The following is a 16,815-nucleotide window of genomic DNA, read 5'->3' as shown; positions in this document are numbered from 1 at the left end:
GTGCAAAATCATGCCTATCTAGAACCCTAAGAATTTTGGCCAACAGCAAACTAATGTTGAAATGGGTAATTTTGATACAAATAATGAAGTGGTTAAGTGTAAGTGAGGGTATGAGTACTAAAAATGCATTTAGAATTCAACAAGTGAGTAAGATATGAAAGTTAGGGTTTGGACCTAGGGTTTGGGAGGCAAAATTATGAGAAATTGGTAAATAATATATTTGACCTAATGTAAAGTGAAAAATGGTCATTTGTGACCAAATGAGGTGTGTTAGAAGTGTTGGAATTAAAAGCCAATTCTGATTGGATAAGGTCATGTGCTGGCAGCATGACCAAAATTTCCTTTGAGGGACCAAAAATGAAAATTTATAAGTCCAATGAATATGGGACCAATTAGGGATGAAAATAAGCACTAAATGACACAATTTTTATTTGGGAAGCCTGCCCAAAAAGTGACTAAAACCTAGTGAACAAAGTGACCGAAGTTGAGAAATCGCAGGCTGCCCTGCACAACCTGACCAAATAAACAGTGTTTGTTTATTTGGTCATAACTCGAGTTAGGCAGGTCAAAATGACCTGAAATTTTACCAGTGGTTAGGTAAGATATAGACTTAAAACTTTCACGAAGAACACTAACCCAAATTATGCAATTAACCCAATCAAATTACTGAGCAAAGTTGGTAACCTGAATCTGCAGAACTGCCGATTGCCATATGAACAGTAAAGTTTCAATGGCTATAACTCTCTCTAGAAAACTCGGATTTAGGTGATTCTTGAACCGATGGAAACCTAAGGCATAGTAGAACATTTCATATGAAGAAAGTTAGACCAAATTATGGACCTAACTTGATCAAATTGCTGAACGAATTTGGAATCAATAATCTGCCAGAATAAAATTCTGCAGCATGAACAGTAAATATAATTTGCTTATAACTTGAGCTACAAAACTCCAATTGGGGTGATTCAAAAAGGAGAATAAATTTAAGACAATAAAGAACATTTTCTATGAAGAAAATTTTACCAAATTCCAACAGTAAATTGACCAATGAAACAGTACAATTAGGGACACAAAAATTGAAAATTTGGCAATTTTGCCTAAAAGACCTAAGTTTTGAGAAAATGACCAAAACCAACAAGTTTGGTGACCAAAATGTGGTATGTGGGTAAAGTTGGAATTCCCATACCTATTAAGCCTTAGAAAGTCAATAATTTGACTTGAAAAGTGCAGTGAATAGTAATCCGAAACACAAAATTTCAAGAACGTCGAATTTAGCACGTTACAGCTAGGTAAAAGTGAAGTTAAATTTATTTTTGGATTTATGCCAAGTTATGGTACTGAAATACTATGAAATTGTGTGTTTCAATTGAAAAGAATACCGGGAAAGAACTCGAGGAACCGAGTCAAGGCCAAGAGACGACTCGCTTGAGGTTTGTGCACAACGTATACTTTTTATAATCATCTTTTGCATATGTTTTGAATAATGTGAAATATTGGATTATGGCATTCTTATGATATTTGATTTAAATTGTGAAAGTTACTGTGTATATTTGAAATGACAATGTTTAGCAAATTGTTAAGATAAGTTTTGAAACCACAGTGTCATGACCATATATTTGAACACCTCACTAGCACGACTAGTGGGGGTAATTAGTTTCAAATTTTGATTCATTCTCTAGAGAAGTGTTGAGGTGTGCCAGTAGAAGAGGATGTGAATGGATATCCATATATTTGAGCTAGCTAGCCTTGTGATGTGATTTCTCTTTAGCCTCTGGCTATTGAGATTCTATTTGTTTCGAATGGCATGATCTAACTGTGGGTTTTATGAAATGTGTTTTGATACTTCGAAACGAACTTGGTTTGCATTAAAATCTCATAACCCATGTTTTGTTTTTAATTCTCATATTCAGTCAAATTTTTGAATAAATGTGATTTTAAGTTCTGCATAAAGATTATTTTAATATGTTGTGCATCACTGAATCCTAGTACTCAGCGATGGCTTTTATTGCTGTCGCAGATATAGAGACTAGAGGAGCAGTAGACTGAGCTGCTGAGGTGTGAGGAGCTATCAGCTTGAAGTCATCGGGTATAATTTATACCCTAATTGTAAATATTTCTTTTGATGTATGTATTGCATATAAATGTATGGACATGTAAATGAGTCTTGAGCAGCTTGTACAAAATTTGTATGAAGTTTCTAATAAAGTTTAGTTTGTGTTTCTTTTGATGTAAATTTGTAAGGATGTATATAAATTGTTTTGTCTTTAATGAAATATGAGTGGAACTATTTTATTTAATTTAAATGAAATGTATTGCTAGTATTTTGAGGATTATTGAATTTTGAACTTGAGAAATTGATTGAATGATTGAAAAATTGAAGTAGTTGTTGAGAAAACATTTTTAGAAGTGCTTTTTACAGGTATTTGAAGAACTGTTTTCTCAAAATACAGAGAGAATTCTGTCAAAATTTTTATAAAATTTACGTAAAAATAAAATGGGCCAAGAATATTAACTAGTTTTAATTTTAACTAAATGTTTTAAGTACTTATTAGAAAATGCTCACCACTTATCAAAAGTAAGAAAATTGTTTTAAAATCCCTTGTAGGGTACTTAATGAGTTTTCCGTAGGTAAAGTTCGGTAGTTCATTAGGTATTCTACAGGATTATGTTATGCCTTACAGAGGGGTAAGGTGTGACACAACAAGACAGTGAAATCTAAAATTCTAATAGAGGTCTAGCCAATATATTTTTTTTAAATATTTATTTTATTTTAAATTATTATACATATGTATAAATAGTTAAAAGTTCTTGATTATAAATATTTTCTTTTTTGATCTCACAAAGAAGATAAAATAATTATCAATAAAAATGTGTTAAATTTGATAAATTAAAAAAAGATAATTTAGAAATAGATAAATTAGTGTGACTGAGCGATGCATTTATTAATTTGTTTAAGAAATTAGTTACTATATATATATATATATATATAATTAATTAATTTAAAATTACAAATTTGGAAGACTAAAGAATTAAATGTTGATATAAGGATATTAAAATTTTTTTCAACTAGACAGTGTTGACATTGATATTGAGACAATGTTTTCAAAGTTACAAATCCAATTTTGTTGGGTTTTAGCTGATCATGAAGAGTCAATCAATTGCATTACAATATTAGAGACGTTATGAACTTGGAATAGCTTTATCCAAAGCAGAAATTGTGCAACTACCTACAAAGTTTAGATATTTCAGAGAAACTCAACTCAAGAGCTTTAAATTTTTAAGAAATATTAAAATTTTATTTACATGATTAATTATAATGTAATTATAATGTCAGAAGGCCATTTAAATCAAACAAATGCTTAAATGAAATTTTAGTAGTAATAGAAATTTTAATTTAATTCTAATCAAATTGTGTTTAAACTTAAATAATTTGAATAAATTGAATTTGAATCTTGTTAATTTTGTTTGAAATGAATTATCCATTAAAAAAAGAATTTAACCAAATTTTTATACAATCATGGTTGTTTTTTATTTTTTTTAAAATAATTCTTTTAAAAATGGCTCAGACATTTACTGAGTGTTTCGAGTAAAAACTTTTTTGCGCTCAAATTAGAGTTGATATGAGAGAATAATATATCATATTAATTAGGGAGAATAATATACTTCCATAAATTATTTGATCTCTTTATATATGATATAGATAATAAATAGTTATAGTCAATCAATTATGTAATTATATAAATATTATTAATTGATATAATTATAAAATTATATTCATATTTATAGTGTATAATTTTAAGTATTGTTATATTTGATAATTTCACTAAAATTATTTATCTTTAAATAAATTTTTTTTTTCTTTCCTTAAATGAGTTTTATAGTTGAACTGATTAAAACAACTTCATAATTAAATTTAATGATTTAATTCATGAGATATTCAAAAATCTGAGTGAAGTGTGTGTATAAATAAATATATATATATATATATATATATATATATATATATATATATATATATATATATATATATATATTACAGTTAACGAGGCCACACATGAGCTCAAAAGGAATGGGTGGTTAAACCAACTGTTCAGCTTCAGCTGCACAAAAGTTTCAAAGTCTCGAATCAAGTGAATAATTAGCTAATTACTATTGTTTTCACATTATATTCAATAATAATCTAAATTATTAGAAATAAGTTTAATTTCCTTTTTTTTAAGGAAAATTATAAGTTTAATTTTTTTAAAATTAAATATCTATCATATAATTTATATAAAATTAAAATATTTATTATTTTAATATATATTTAAAAATATTAAATTTTTTTCTATATAAAACTAAATTTAGCTACCCCAGAAAATATTTTTCCAGTATTTGACCACAAATAATCTTCACTTTTTGTATTACGTTTAATTAAAAAAATTAGTTTATTTAGATTTTCCCAACTAATTAAATGACAAAGGATAATTTACAATTAAATTAAATTATCAATCAATTATATTTTTTATGGGACTGGTATATTCATTCGGAAAATTTAAATCCTTATTTTTAATTAATAATTTTATTTTTATATTTAAATTTTACTAACAATTGGTGACAATCGTCCAATTTAACTGTAAATTAATTACTTTTTAATTTGAAATAATTAACAAAATTATTAATATATTTAAATTTTATATTTAAATAATTTAATTATTTTATATAATCATTGAAATATAAAATTTAAATATATAAACTATTTTATTAATTAATAAAATTTTAAAAATTAATTTATTTTAAATTCAATATAATAATTTATTAACGGAATCGTTGCCCGAAAATAAATTAGGAATTAATTTATGAACTCTACATAGACTTAATAGTAAATTATTAAAAAAAAAAATCCAACTAGCAAAACCTTTGGGCCGAAGCATTTGAAGCTAAAAAGGCCTTTAATAGTTGACAGTTCAAACTCTCTACGGCCCATTTAAAGGCCCTGACTGACCAGTTACTAACTTCTGCAGTCTTCGCACACACTCGCTCTATCTTCTCCGTATGTCTTCAACATCCAGGTTCTGTTGTTCTTAGCCAGGACCAAAACCTTGTACCCTAATCTTTCAATCTTGTACAAATGGCATCTATCAATTTCAATTTCTTCGACAACTGGTTCAATAAGCCCCCGAACCCACTTCCTCCTATCAACCTTCTTCCGTTTATCCGCTCTCTATCCACTAAATCCTGTCACACCACTAACTTCGCTTCTATTGGCGTGTCAAATCCATTTAACAAACCCAAGAAACCCGAACCAGAGTCCAAACAGCCGGGTTACTGGCAGCAAATGCTGGACCAGTACTTCTGGGAGGACGAAAACCAACCCGACTACCGTCACGCTCCTGAAGTTGAGAAGATCCTCAACGAACACCCATTTTTAGAGAAAAAAGAAAACCCAACTGAAGAAGAAATCAAAGAAAATGAGAAATGGTGGGAGGAGTTTACGTCCAATCCGGTGGTTAAGTTTTTGGCCCGAGCTGAGGAAATTGCCGATAAGATGAACGAAATGGAGCTGAAAGCCAACCAGCTTCCCTACCGGTGGGAGGACAGGAAGATGTGGCAAGCAGTGCCTCACGTCATTGGGCCGGACGGACGGCCTATGCCGAGAAAGGCGATACATACGAAGCAAGAGAGTGACGATAAGTTTTGGGATTTTGCAAGGCAGTTCTTTTTTGGGCTTTGGGGGTTTAGACAGAGGCCCTACCCATCTAGCCGACCAATTGATGTTGCTCAAGCTATTGGCTACAAGCGGCTGGAGAAGCGATACTATGACTGTAAGTTTGCACTATGAAACTTGTGATCAACTTCTTGTATGCTAATGGAAGGGATGTCTGTTAGGATTTACTCTTAATGCTGTTTTCCGTATATGTGATTTGTACTGAAGTTGTGAGGACATTTCCAAATAGTTTGGAACTTTTGACTGAATTGATTGCCTCAGAAAAGCTTATGGTCGATATCAATCGCAAAGGGAAAAATATCAGCTAATTGTAGAAGTTTGTGTGGTGTTTAAAGGCATTATTCTCTATTTCATGTGATTCCTCCGAACAATACTTCTGTTTTATGACCAGTTTACCTGTCTTATTGCTATGTTGCTTCTCTTTTGATGTTATAATTCATTATTGCAGTTATCATGAAAAGTGGAGGGTTTTACTACAAGGATCGCTTGGGCCGGACACGAGGACCAATGGAGCTAATACAACTTAAAACTGCATGGGGTGCTGGTATAATTGATAAGGACACTTTCATATGGGGTGATGACATGGATGAATGGGCACCCATACACATGATTTATGGCATGGAACGCGCAATTGCCACTTGGGAAGGTCTGTACAGTTTCAATTTTGTGTATATTATGGTCTATTTTATACTTAAGCAATTGAAGAATATGATTTTGAACGTCCATTTATTTTAGTTTTTTGAATTTGTAACTTAATGCTTCAAAATCACACAAGTTGTCTAGCAACAGACACAGACAAGTGCTAAATGATATGTTATGATTCTAAAGATTGGATCACTTAATCCTTCTTCTTCTCTAGGGTGTCTCTGGAAGTGCAAATGGTCCTGGAAAGGCTAAAGGTTAGGATGTATTGGGAAGAAATTTCAAAATAAAGACTTTTATTACATTCTTAGGATAAATATTTATATTTAATTTTCTCCATGTTGCCATCTGATGCTTCACATTATCAGGGAATTTTTGGTTACAGTTATTTAGTAGGAAGAAAAATATAGACAATGATGGCCTAGCTTCAAATGCAGGGAATCAAAGGTCAACTTCCTTTTGTGAAAACTTATGTTGAGATTTTGAAGATTGAAAGAAAGATTATCGAGCATCATTTTATCAAATTAATCAGAACACAGCAACTGAACTAGGCTACCATGCATGCATATTCAACATTTTTATTATGTGTGAAGGCAGTAATCCAAGCCCTAAATTTGTTGACTGCATTAGTTACAAGATTAACTAGTGTTTATCGTGTCTTTCATTTCTGTAAGATGTCAACTTAGTATTTCAAATGCCTTAACTCTTGGATATGATTTGGTTATCTCAGTTAGACTTGCTGCAGCAGCAACAGCTTTTCTACACAAACTCCAGAAAGGAATTCCTCCTTGGGTTCCTCTCAAGGGACATGAGAAGAAAACCTATAAGCAGTTGCAACAAGAGGCTATAGAGAGCAAAAGACGTGACTTAGCTGTTTTGGAAGCTAATGATGGTGTATGGCCAGGAGTTAGAATTCCCAGCCATGCCTTATTCCTTTGGGCAAGTGGTTCTGAGCTTACTATTGTTTTGGAAGCTGACCATGTGCCTAACAAATACATTCCAAAAGATCTCAGGTACAGTTCCTTGCATCTTTTGTTGATAGTCAAACTGGTTAAGAGCAAGGTTGTGTTGTTGACTCTTTAGTAACTATTTCATGTATGTTATTCATGTGGATTGTTGCATAACTGGTGCTGCCCATCTCAATTATTTCACTATTTTGGTTTTTTTTTTTTTTTTTTTTTGAGTCAGGCTCCAATTGGCTAAAATTATCCCTGGTTTAAGGCCTTGGGAGGTTCTAAGTGTTGAGCAAGCAATGGATAAAATAACATTTGGCGGAAAGTGGTACCGTGAGCCTCTTGGCACCTACACAACAGGTCCTCCATACATCAGGCATTGGAACAAGGATGTCAAGGTAATGTTTTGTTTTTTACTTCGAATTTTTTTATCTACGCTTTTTTCTTGCTGGTGCTTGGAAGTTTAGGCAGACCGCCTTATACCATTTCTAGTGAGGATTGCTTGACATAGGAAAGGACATTGGTAATTATAACTGAAAAGGTCCACTAGAGATTTTCTTTGACTGTTATTGGATCTGCCTTAGCATAGTTAACTTCCTGTGCTTCAGAGAATATTCCGCATTTTCTACACTCTCAGCATCCAAGTTTACAACAAATTGGAGAGGACAATTCCTGGTTTCAATACTATAATAGAGAAAGTCCAGGCTGATGCTGCTGCCAGGGATGCCAGACGTAAGGAGAGGAGGGAGGCACAAAAGAAAGTTGAGCAGGAAATGATGTTAAACAGACGGCTTAAGATTGATCCATAGTGTCATTACAATTTTGAAGTTCGTGAATTTCAGACAATCTGATGGTAATCCCCTAGTCAGTATATTCTCTACTGCCATATTTGGCTTATGGAAAATTTTGGACAAAATGGTGTGATTGTTCTACTTCAAAATAAGAGCTAGTTCTTGATTCTTCAAAGCTTTATTGTTTTCCCCCCTCTAAAGTTGGTCAAGCATGAAAATTAAAGCTAAATAGCTGATGCCCCTTTTGTTTGACTGCTTGTACTAATTTATAATGATGCAAGGGCAAATGGTAAAATCTAGCTTCAATAGAGCTATATTGTCTGTGCATGTGTTCGTGAGATAGGGATCACTTCAGAGATGCATGGTTCATGCTCTAATGTTGAGAATTTCATGACTAGTTATTGTACTTTTCACTAATTTCTATCATGCTATGTGAACTTCATTCATTTTATTTGTTATTGCATCATCGTGTTGAAGGTGGGCCATCCAATGTGTTCAAAATGAGAGAATATTAGATAACCCCTGTATAGAAAAATTTAGCGCTTTTTACACTCACACACATGTGGATCCCACCACGAATCATGGGAGGTGGAGTCCACATTTATACAAGTTAAAGAGTATTGTTTCAGGTGTATCTAATTATTTCTTGTTCCAAAATATGATGAGGTGGCATCTAGTGTGGCACCAGGGCAGTTCACATAGGCAAGTGGAAACTGGAAACTTATTTGGGTCCACGACGCACATACAAAGAACCCTGATGCGTTAGTCCTCTCCTACTTGCTAGTGCTGCAGATCTTGAGTCACCTTCAACAATCTCTCCATGCCTTATGCAGGCAATTTTAGCATCAAAATGAAGGAACATCAAACGCTTTGTACTGCATGGATCACCATTGTGACCCATCTAAAACACAAAGATGGAGTTAAATCTTATTACATATTTTTTTTGGAAGCAAGCTGGACTAAATCTATTTATGGTTGCAGTGTTTTTACCCAAGGTTTGCTTCAATGGGTCTGGATCTAGAATTTCTTTTCCTTTACATTCTTGCTTTATTTTGAATGCTTTTTTCTTTTATTTATTTTTTTGTTTAAATTGGGGTTTAGATAAAAATTTGCATTGTCTTAGATTGCAGCAAAATGGAGAGAACAAAGAGCTTGGACTTGGTATTAAAGGAGCTAATTTCAAGCTTAATTTTTAGGCTGTCTAATTAACAAGTCAATCCGAAACAAATCCAAAATCATCTGAGCTCAGCGCAACTGTACTCAGTTACATATCTATTGAGGTTCTTCATATGGCGAAAAGGGAACAACGAATCCTTCTGCCATTGGCCATTATGAGGATATTAGCAATGGCAGCACAAGAGAAGTGATTAGGAAACAAGTTGCAAATGCTTAGCCAACCCAAAATTCTGTCGATAAGTATTGGGATAAATTTCGATAGGTATCCATGAGATTGTAGCCGAATTATTTCTGAATTAAACTTTGAAAATCATTGAATTTTAAAATTCTATATAGTAAAATATTTTTAATTTTCAATAATTCATTTAGTGATATGAATAGTTCGTTCTCCCTTATGTGATAATAATAAAATTGATTATAATTGATTATTATTTATTTTATAGAATAATTATAAAAAAAATTTAATTCTATATAATAATAAAGTGTTAAATACATAATGGATGGTTAAAGAAATTTTTTATATGAACATATTATTTATAAATAAATTATTAAAAATTAAAAAAATTTTACCATGTAAATTTTTAAAAATCAAAAGATTTTATATTATGTATTTGAGTGTGGAAACATTTTTTATTACAAATCTCTAAAATTAAGGACAATTTTTTGAAAATTATCCATAAATATCGGGTTGATTAAAAACATATATTTCCCACCGACCTTTTATTGAAATGATAATAATCTACGCTCAGAAGCGTACACCGAGGTGACATGTTTCATCTGTTTGTTGGACACTTTAAGCTCCATCAGAGAAAATTTACGAAATAAGTGTAGGAAATTCACAGTTCCCTAGTAAAGCCTCTTCAGGGGAAAGACGTTTGTCCCACGGCCCTGTCTCTGGCCTTACTACTTATAATCGGCGTGCGATGAGGCAGAAAGAAGCCAAGAGCAACAAAAGAAATGGAAGATAGCCATGGCGTGATTGAAGCTGAGAGTGTTTTGCATCCCAAAGAGGAAGACGATGATGATGAGAAAGACGATCATCACCAAGACACAACTCCTGGATTGCTAAAACATATCATCTCTAACTTGGTCTCTAAAGAGGAAGCAGATGAAGAGAAACAAGAAGCTGATGGAGGGAAACAAGAAGAAGAAAAAAATGAAGAGAAGGGAGGTGGGGTGCTCGACAATCTCATCTCCCACATGGTTTTTCCTTTGAGTCCAAAAGCGGAAGCAATAAGCGAAGGTGATGGGGGAAATTACCTAAAGAGGTGGGAGGGAAAATATTTATCAAAATGAGATATTTTTTATGACATGAAGGAAGATAGGTAGGCTGAATTATGAGTAGCGACTAAGGATTAACTTGTAATAATAATTTTTTTTAGATTAAAATGTAAAAAAAAAAATAAAATGACAGTTGCAGTTGGGTATTATCCATAGTAGAGTCTAGCTGACGACAACTGTATATATTCTCTCGTTTTACGAAAAAAGTTTCATTTTATGAAAATGGCAGTTGAGTGCTACCCATAATAGAGTCTACCTGCCACATATTTTGAGCAGCTGAGTGCTACCCATGGTAGTGTCTAGCTGCCACGTCGTCAAACGCGATAGCTAGTCGCTACCAAAGGAAGCACCCAGTTGCGCGTCAACTCTTGTCCCAGCTGTCGCGTTAGAACCCGTGAGGCGTCAGGGGAGTCAGACCTGTGATGGAGGGGTCTCGTCATGCAGGTGGATGTGAATAATAATAGAGTCTTAGTCCACTATTTATACCAACCTCACGTCCCTCAGCAACCCATCAGCTAGCTTAAGAAAAAAAAAATTCAACCCTACTCTACTTTCCCTCTAAAATTTTGCTATAGATCAACTTTGTGTAGAAAATTTAGTAAACATTTATTTGCTTATTTCTCTTTGATTATAGAAGAAACAAAAAGTAAATAAATATATTTATAGTTAATTTTTTTTATTATTCATGCTATATAAATATTATATACTAATATCTCTATCTAATAATATTTGATATATTTTTTTTATATACTAACAATATTTCTATCTCTTTGATTATAGAAGAAATAAAAGGTAAATAAATATATTTATAGTTAATTTTTTTATTATTCATGCTATATAAATATTATATACTAATATCTCTATCCAATAATATTTGATATATTTTTTTATCTATCTCTGTGTCTTTCTCTCTATTTATAGACAAATTAAAGTCCATTGAATTTTGAGGTAATTTTATTTTGAGATAATTTTTTTTATTATTATTAATGTTAAATAATAATGATGTAATAATAATTACTGTAGTATAATTTGTTATAATACTCTAATAAAAATACTATTTATTTAAATTTTTACACACTCTAATAAAGAAAATAATTTTTTATAAGTGTAATAGTATATATTTTTTTTATTATTGTTGTTAAATAATATTTTTATAATAAAAATGACTGCAATATAATTTTTTATAATACTCTAATATCTCCCTCCTCCTCTCTTTGTCAGTATCTCTTTCTCCCAACTTATAAAAAAAGTAAAGTGCAGTGCATTTTGACGTATTATTTTAGTTATTGATTTATATATAAATTGTTATAGTATAATTTTTTATGATCCTCTAATATCTCTCTCTCTCTCTCTCTCTCTCTCTCTCTCTCTCTCTCTCTCTCTCTCTCTCTCTCTCTCTCTCTCTCTCTCTCTCTCTCGACGTGTAGAGAACTTATAGGTGCAGTGAAGTTTAAAGTAATTTTTTATATTGAGATTTTTTTTAATTTTGATGTTAAATACTAACTTTATAAGAAAAATTAGTATAATATAATTATTTATAATACTGTAAAGAACTAGTGTTTATCAAAATTCACAGATACTGTAAAAGAAAATAATACTTTGTAAGCGTAATAGTTAATTTTTTTTTATTATTGTTGTTAAATAATAATTTTATAATAAAAATTACTGTTATGTAATTTTTTGTAACACTTTAATCTCCATCTCTCTCTCTCTCTCTCCGTTTTTCTATCAATATATCTTTCTCTCAGCCTGTAGTGAAAGTAAGTTCCAATGCATTTTGACGTATTTTTTTAATTATTGATGCCATATTATAAATTATTGTACTATAATTTTTTATGACACTCTAATCTCTCTCTCTCTCTCTCTCTCTCTCTCTCTCTCTCTCTCTCTCTCTCTCTCTCTCTCTCTCTCTCTCTGCCTATAGAGAAATTAAGGCATTACGAATTTTGAGGTAAATTTTACTTTGAGCTAATTTTTTTTATTATTCATATTACATTTTTCTTAATTATTGATGTTAAATACCAATTTGATAATAAAAATTACTATAATATAAATTTTTATAATACTGTAAAAAAAAACTACTATTGATTAAAATTCCTGCACACTCTAAAAAAAATAATTTTTTGTAAGTGAAAGTAAATTTTTTTAATTATTATTGTTAAATAATATTTTTATAATAAAAATAAATGTTGTATAAAATTACTGTTGTGAATCTTGAGGTAATTTTTATTTTTAGGTAATTTTAATTTTTGTATTATTGTTGTTATATGAAAATCTAAATAGAAATTGATATATTAGATGTAAATACAATATTGTATTTGTTAAGTTTTTTATATAATGTGTTATAACAGATATTAATATATTAAAGACTAATAATTAGAGTAATTATTTGTTCATTTATTTTTATAATAAAAGAGTAATAATACGGTGCAGTGAAAGATTAATAAGTTAATTATTACCCTTGATAGGAATGGAAGGAGAACAAATGCATAGTCGAAATTACCTGCGGTCAGGTCCATCTGATCCTTCAATACTCAGACACCAGAGACTTCATCGGTCAGAGTCTATCTGGGAAGGTACAATGCAGGAAGAGGTGATAACTTGCAGAAGACATGCAGATGTTCTTCACTTGGATGCCCCTCCACAATTGATTGTTCCTCATTTGACGGAAAGTGGTTTTATTGGAGTATCTTGAATGAGATTTTTTGCATTACATTGACATCTAATATCAGCTCTAATTGAAAGGTGGAGACCTGAGACGCTTACATTCATGTTGCTGATAGGAGAGTATACTATCACTCTAGAAGATATCGGCATAATTACTAGATTGCCTATAAATGGTCATGCAGTAACTGGTAATTCTAGATTAGATTGGCCATCTGTTTGTGAAGAATATCTACGTATAAGGCCACCTCCACATGTATTTAAGGGATGTGGATTATATATGTCATGACTTATAGGTCAATTTGAAGCTATTCCTGAAAGAGCTGATGATGCCACTTTACTTGTACACGCACGAGCATATATAATGCGTCTAATTGGAGGTTCACTTTTCAATGACAAATCAAACGCTCGTGTTAATTTGATGTTCCTACCATTGCTTGCGGATATGAGACAGGCTAGGCAATATAGTTAGGGTTCAGCATGCCTTGCATATCTATATAGGGAGCTTTGCCATGGAGCAAATCCTGAAACTAAAGAGATATCTGGTGCCTTTTTCATCTTACAGATTTGGGCATGAGAGAGAATTAAGACGGTTGCTCTATCATTACCAGATCCAGCACCACATGATAATGCTCCATTGGGTAGTAGGTACGCATATTAGTATTGATTTTTTTATATGTAATACAAAATTCAAACATTTATAAATTAAGAAATAAATTAATGGGTTACTTTGCAGGTAGAGTAATATGCGACAGGTGACACAGGTTACCACACATGTATTAATCCAAATGAGATAATATTGATAGAATGGAGGTGGAGTAAATATTGACATAGGTTACCACACATGTTACTTTGTAGGTGGAGTAAATATTAACACAGGTTACCATACATGTTACTTTGCAGGTGGAGTAAATGGGCCATTTCTCATTTGGATTAATACATGTGTGGTAACCTGTGACACCTGTCGCATATTACTCCACCTGTAAAGTAACCCTTTAATTTATTTCTTAATTTATAAATGTTTGAATTTTGTATTACATGTAAAAAAATCAATACTAATATGTGTACCTACTACCCAATGAAGCATTATCATGTGGTATTGGATCTGGTAATGATGGAGCAACCGTCTTAATTCTCTCCCATGCCCAAATCTGTAAGATGAAAAGGGCACGGGATATCTCTTTAGTTTCAGGATCTGCTCCATGACAAAGCTCCCTATATAGATATGCAAGGCATGCTGAACCCCAACTATATTGCCTAGCCTGTCTCATATCCGCAAGCAATGGTAGGAACATCAAATTAACATGAGCGTTTGATTTGTCATTGAAAAGTAAACCTCCAATTAGACGCATTATATATGCTCGTGCGTGTATAAGTAAAGTGGCATCATCAGCTCCTTCAGGAATAGCTTCAAATTGACCTATAAGCTATGACATATATAATCCACATCCCTTAAATACATGTGGAGGTGGCCTTATGCCTAGATATTCTTCACAAACAGATGGCCAATCCAATCTAGAATTACCAGTTACTGCATGACCATCTATAGGCAATCCAGTAATTATGCCGATATCTTCTAGAATGATAGTACACTCTCCTATCGACAACATGAATATATGCGTCTCAAGTCTCCACCTTTCAATTAGAGTTGATATTAGATGCCAATCTAATGCAAAAAATCTCATTCGAGATACTCCAATAAAACCACTTTTCGTCAAATGAGGAACAATCAATTGTGGAGGGACATCTAAGTGAAGAACATCTGCATGTCTTCTGCAAGTTATCACCTCTTCCTGCATTGTACCTTCCCAGATAGACTTTGACCGATGAAGTCTCTGGTGTCTAAGTATTGAAGGATCAGATGGACTTGGCCGCAGGTAATTTCGACTATGCATTTGCTCTCCTTCCATTCCTATCAAGGGTAATAATCAACTTATTAATCTTTCACTGCACCGTATTATTACTCTTTTATTATAAAATTAAATGAACAAACAATCACTCTAATTATTAGTCTTTTAATATATTAATATCTATTATAACACGTTATATAAAAAACTTAACAAATACAATATTGTATTTACATCTAATATATCAATTTCTATTTAGATTTTCATATAACAACAATAATACAAAAATTAAAATTACCTAAAAATAAAAATTATCTCAAGATTCACAATAGTAATTTTATACAACAGTTATTTCTATTATAAAAATATTATTTAACAATAATAATTAAAAAAAAAATTACTTTTACACTTACAAAAAATTGTTTTTTTTAGAGTGTGCAGGAATTTTAATCAATAGTAGTTTTTTTTACAACATTATAAAAATTTAAATTATAGTAATTTTTATTATAAAATTGGTATTTAACATCAATAATTAAAAAAATGTAATATGAATAATAAAAAAAATTAGCTCAAAGTAAAATTTACCTCAAAATTCGCAATGCCTTAATTTCTCTATAGGCAGAGAGAGAGAGAAATTAGAGTGTCATAAAAAATTATAGTACAACAATTTGTAATATGGCATCAATAATTAAAAAAATACGTCAAAATGCATTGAAACTTACTTCACTATAGGCTGAGAGAAAGAGATATTGATAGAAAAATAGAGAGAGAGAGAGAGAGAGAGAGAGAGAGAGAGAGAGAGAGAGAGAGAGAAAGAGAGAGAGAGAGAGGGAGATTAAAGTGTTACAAAAAATTACATAACAGTAATTTTTATTATAAAATTATTATTTAACAACAATAATAAAAAAAATTAACTATTACGCTTACAAAATATTATTTTCTTTTACAGTATCTACGAATATTGATAAACAGTAGTTCTTTACAGTATTATAAATAATTATATTATACTAATTTTTCTTATAAAGTTAGTATTTAACATCAAAATTAAAAAAAAAATCTCAAAATAAAAAATTACCTTAAACTTCACTGCACCTATAAGTTCTCTACACGTCGAGAGAGAGAGAGAGAGAGAGAGAGAGGGTCATAGAAAATTATACTATAACAATTTATAATATAAATCAATAACTAAAATAATACCTCAAAATGTACTGCACTTTACTTTTTTTATAAGTTAGGAGAAAGAGATACTGACAAAGAGGGGGGGGGGGGGGAGATATTAGAGTATTACAAAAAATTATATTGCAGTCATTTTTATTATAAAAATATTATTTAACAACAATAATAAAAAAAATTATACTATTACACTTACAAAAAATTATTTTCTTTATTAGAGTGTGTAAAAATTTTAATAAATAGTATTTTTATTGGAGTATTATAACAAATGTAATTGTTATTATATAATTATTATTTAACATTAATAATAATGAAAAAAATTATCTCAAAATCAAATTACCTCAAAATTCAATGGGCTTTAATTTGTCTATAAATAGAGAGAAAGACATAGAGATAAAAATATTGTTAATATATAAAAAAAGATATCAAATATTATTAGATAGATATATTATTATATAATATTTATATAACATGAATAATAAAAAATTAACTATAAATATATTTATTTACCTTTTGTTTCTTCTATAATAAAAAAGAAAGAAATAAATAAATGCTTACTAAATTTGCTACACAAAGTTGATCTA

The 16,815-nt window shown here is 30.9% G+C and overlaps 1 protein-coding gene across 2 annotated transcripts; it reads left to right on the top strand.

The window, feature by feature from the left end:
• The first annotated feature begins 5,001 nt into the window (after positions 1 to 5,001).
• On the top strand, positions 5,002 to 9,084 carry LOC110640671 (protein TIC 56, chloroplastic). 2 transcript variants are annotated; one of them, XM_058146999.1, is made up of 6 exons: positions 5,002 to 5,801; positions 6,153 to 6,350; positions 7,077 to 7,359; positions 7,535 to 7,697; positions 7,908 to 8,152; positions 8,768 to 9,084. In XM_058146999.1, exons 1-5 carry the CDS (start codon positions 5,108 to 5,110, stop codon positions 8,106 to 8,108), a joined length of 1,539 nt encoding a protein of 512 aa, XP_058002982.1. In that variant the 5' UTR covers positions 5,002 to 5,107; the 3' UTR covers positions 8,109 to 8,152; positions 8,768 to 9,084. The 2 variants fall into 2 exon arrangements, with proteins under 2 accessions (XP_058002982.1, XP_058002983.1); XM_058147000.1 differs by having other exon boundaries at positions 8,757 to 9,084.
• The last annotated feature ends 7,731 nt before the right edge of the window (positions 9,085 to 16,815 follow it).

The sequence above is a fragment of the Hevea brasiliensis genome, chromosome 5, assembly GCF_030052815.1.
Source record: "Hevea brasiliensis isolate MT/VB/25A 57/8 chromosome 5, ASM3005281v1, whole genome shotgun sequence".
In the NCBI taxonomy this organism is placed as follows: domain Eukaryota; kingdom Viridiplantae; phylum Streptophyta; class Magnoliopsida; order Malpighiales; family Euphorbiaceae; genus Hevea; species Hevea brasiliensis.
Note: the sequence above shows the minus strand (reverse complement) of the source record. Positions and strands in the feature narration are given on the sequence as shown.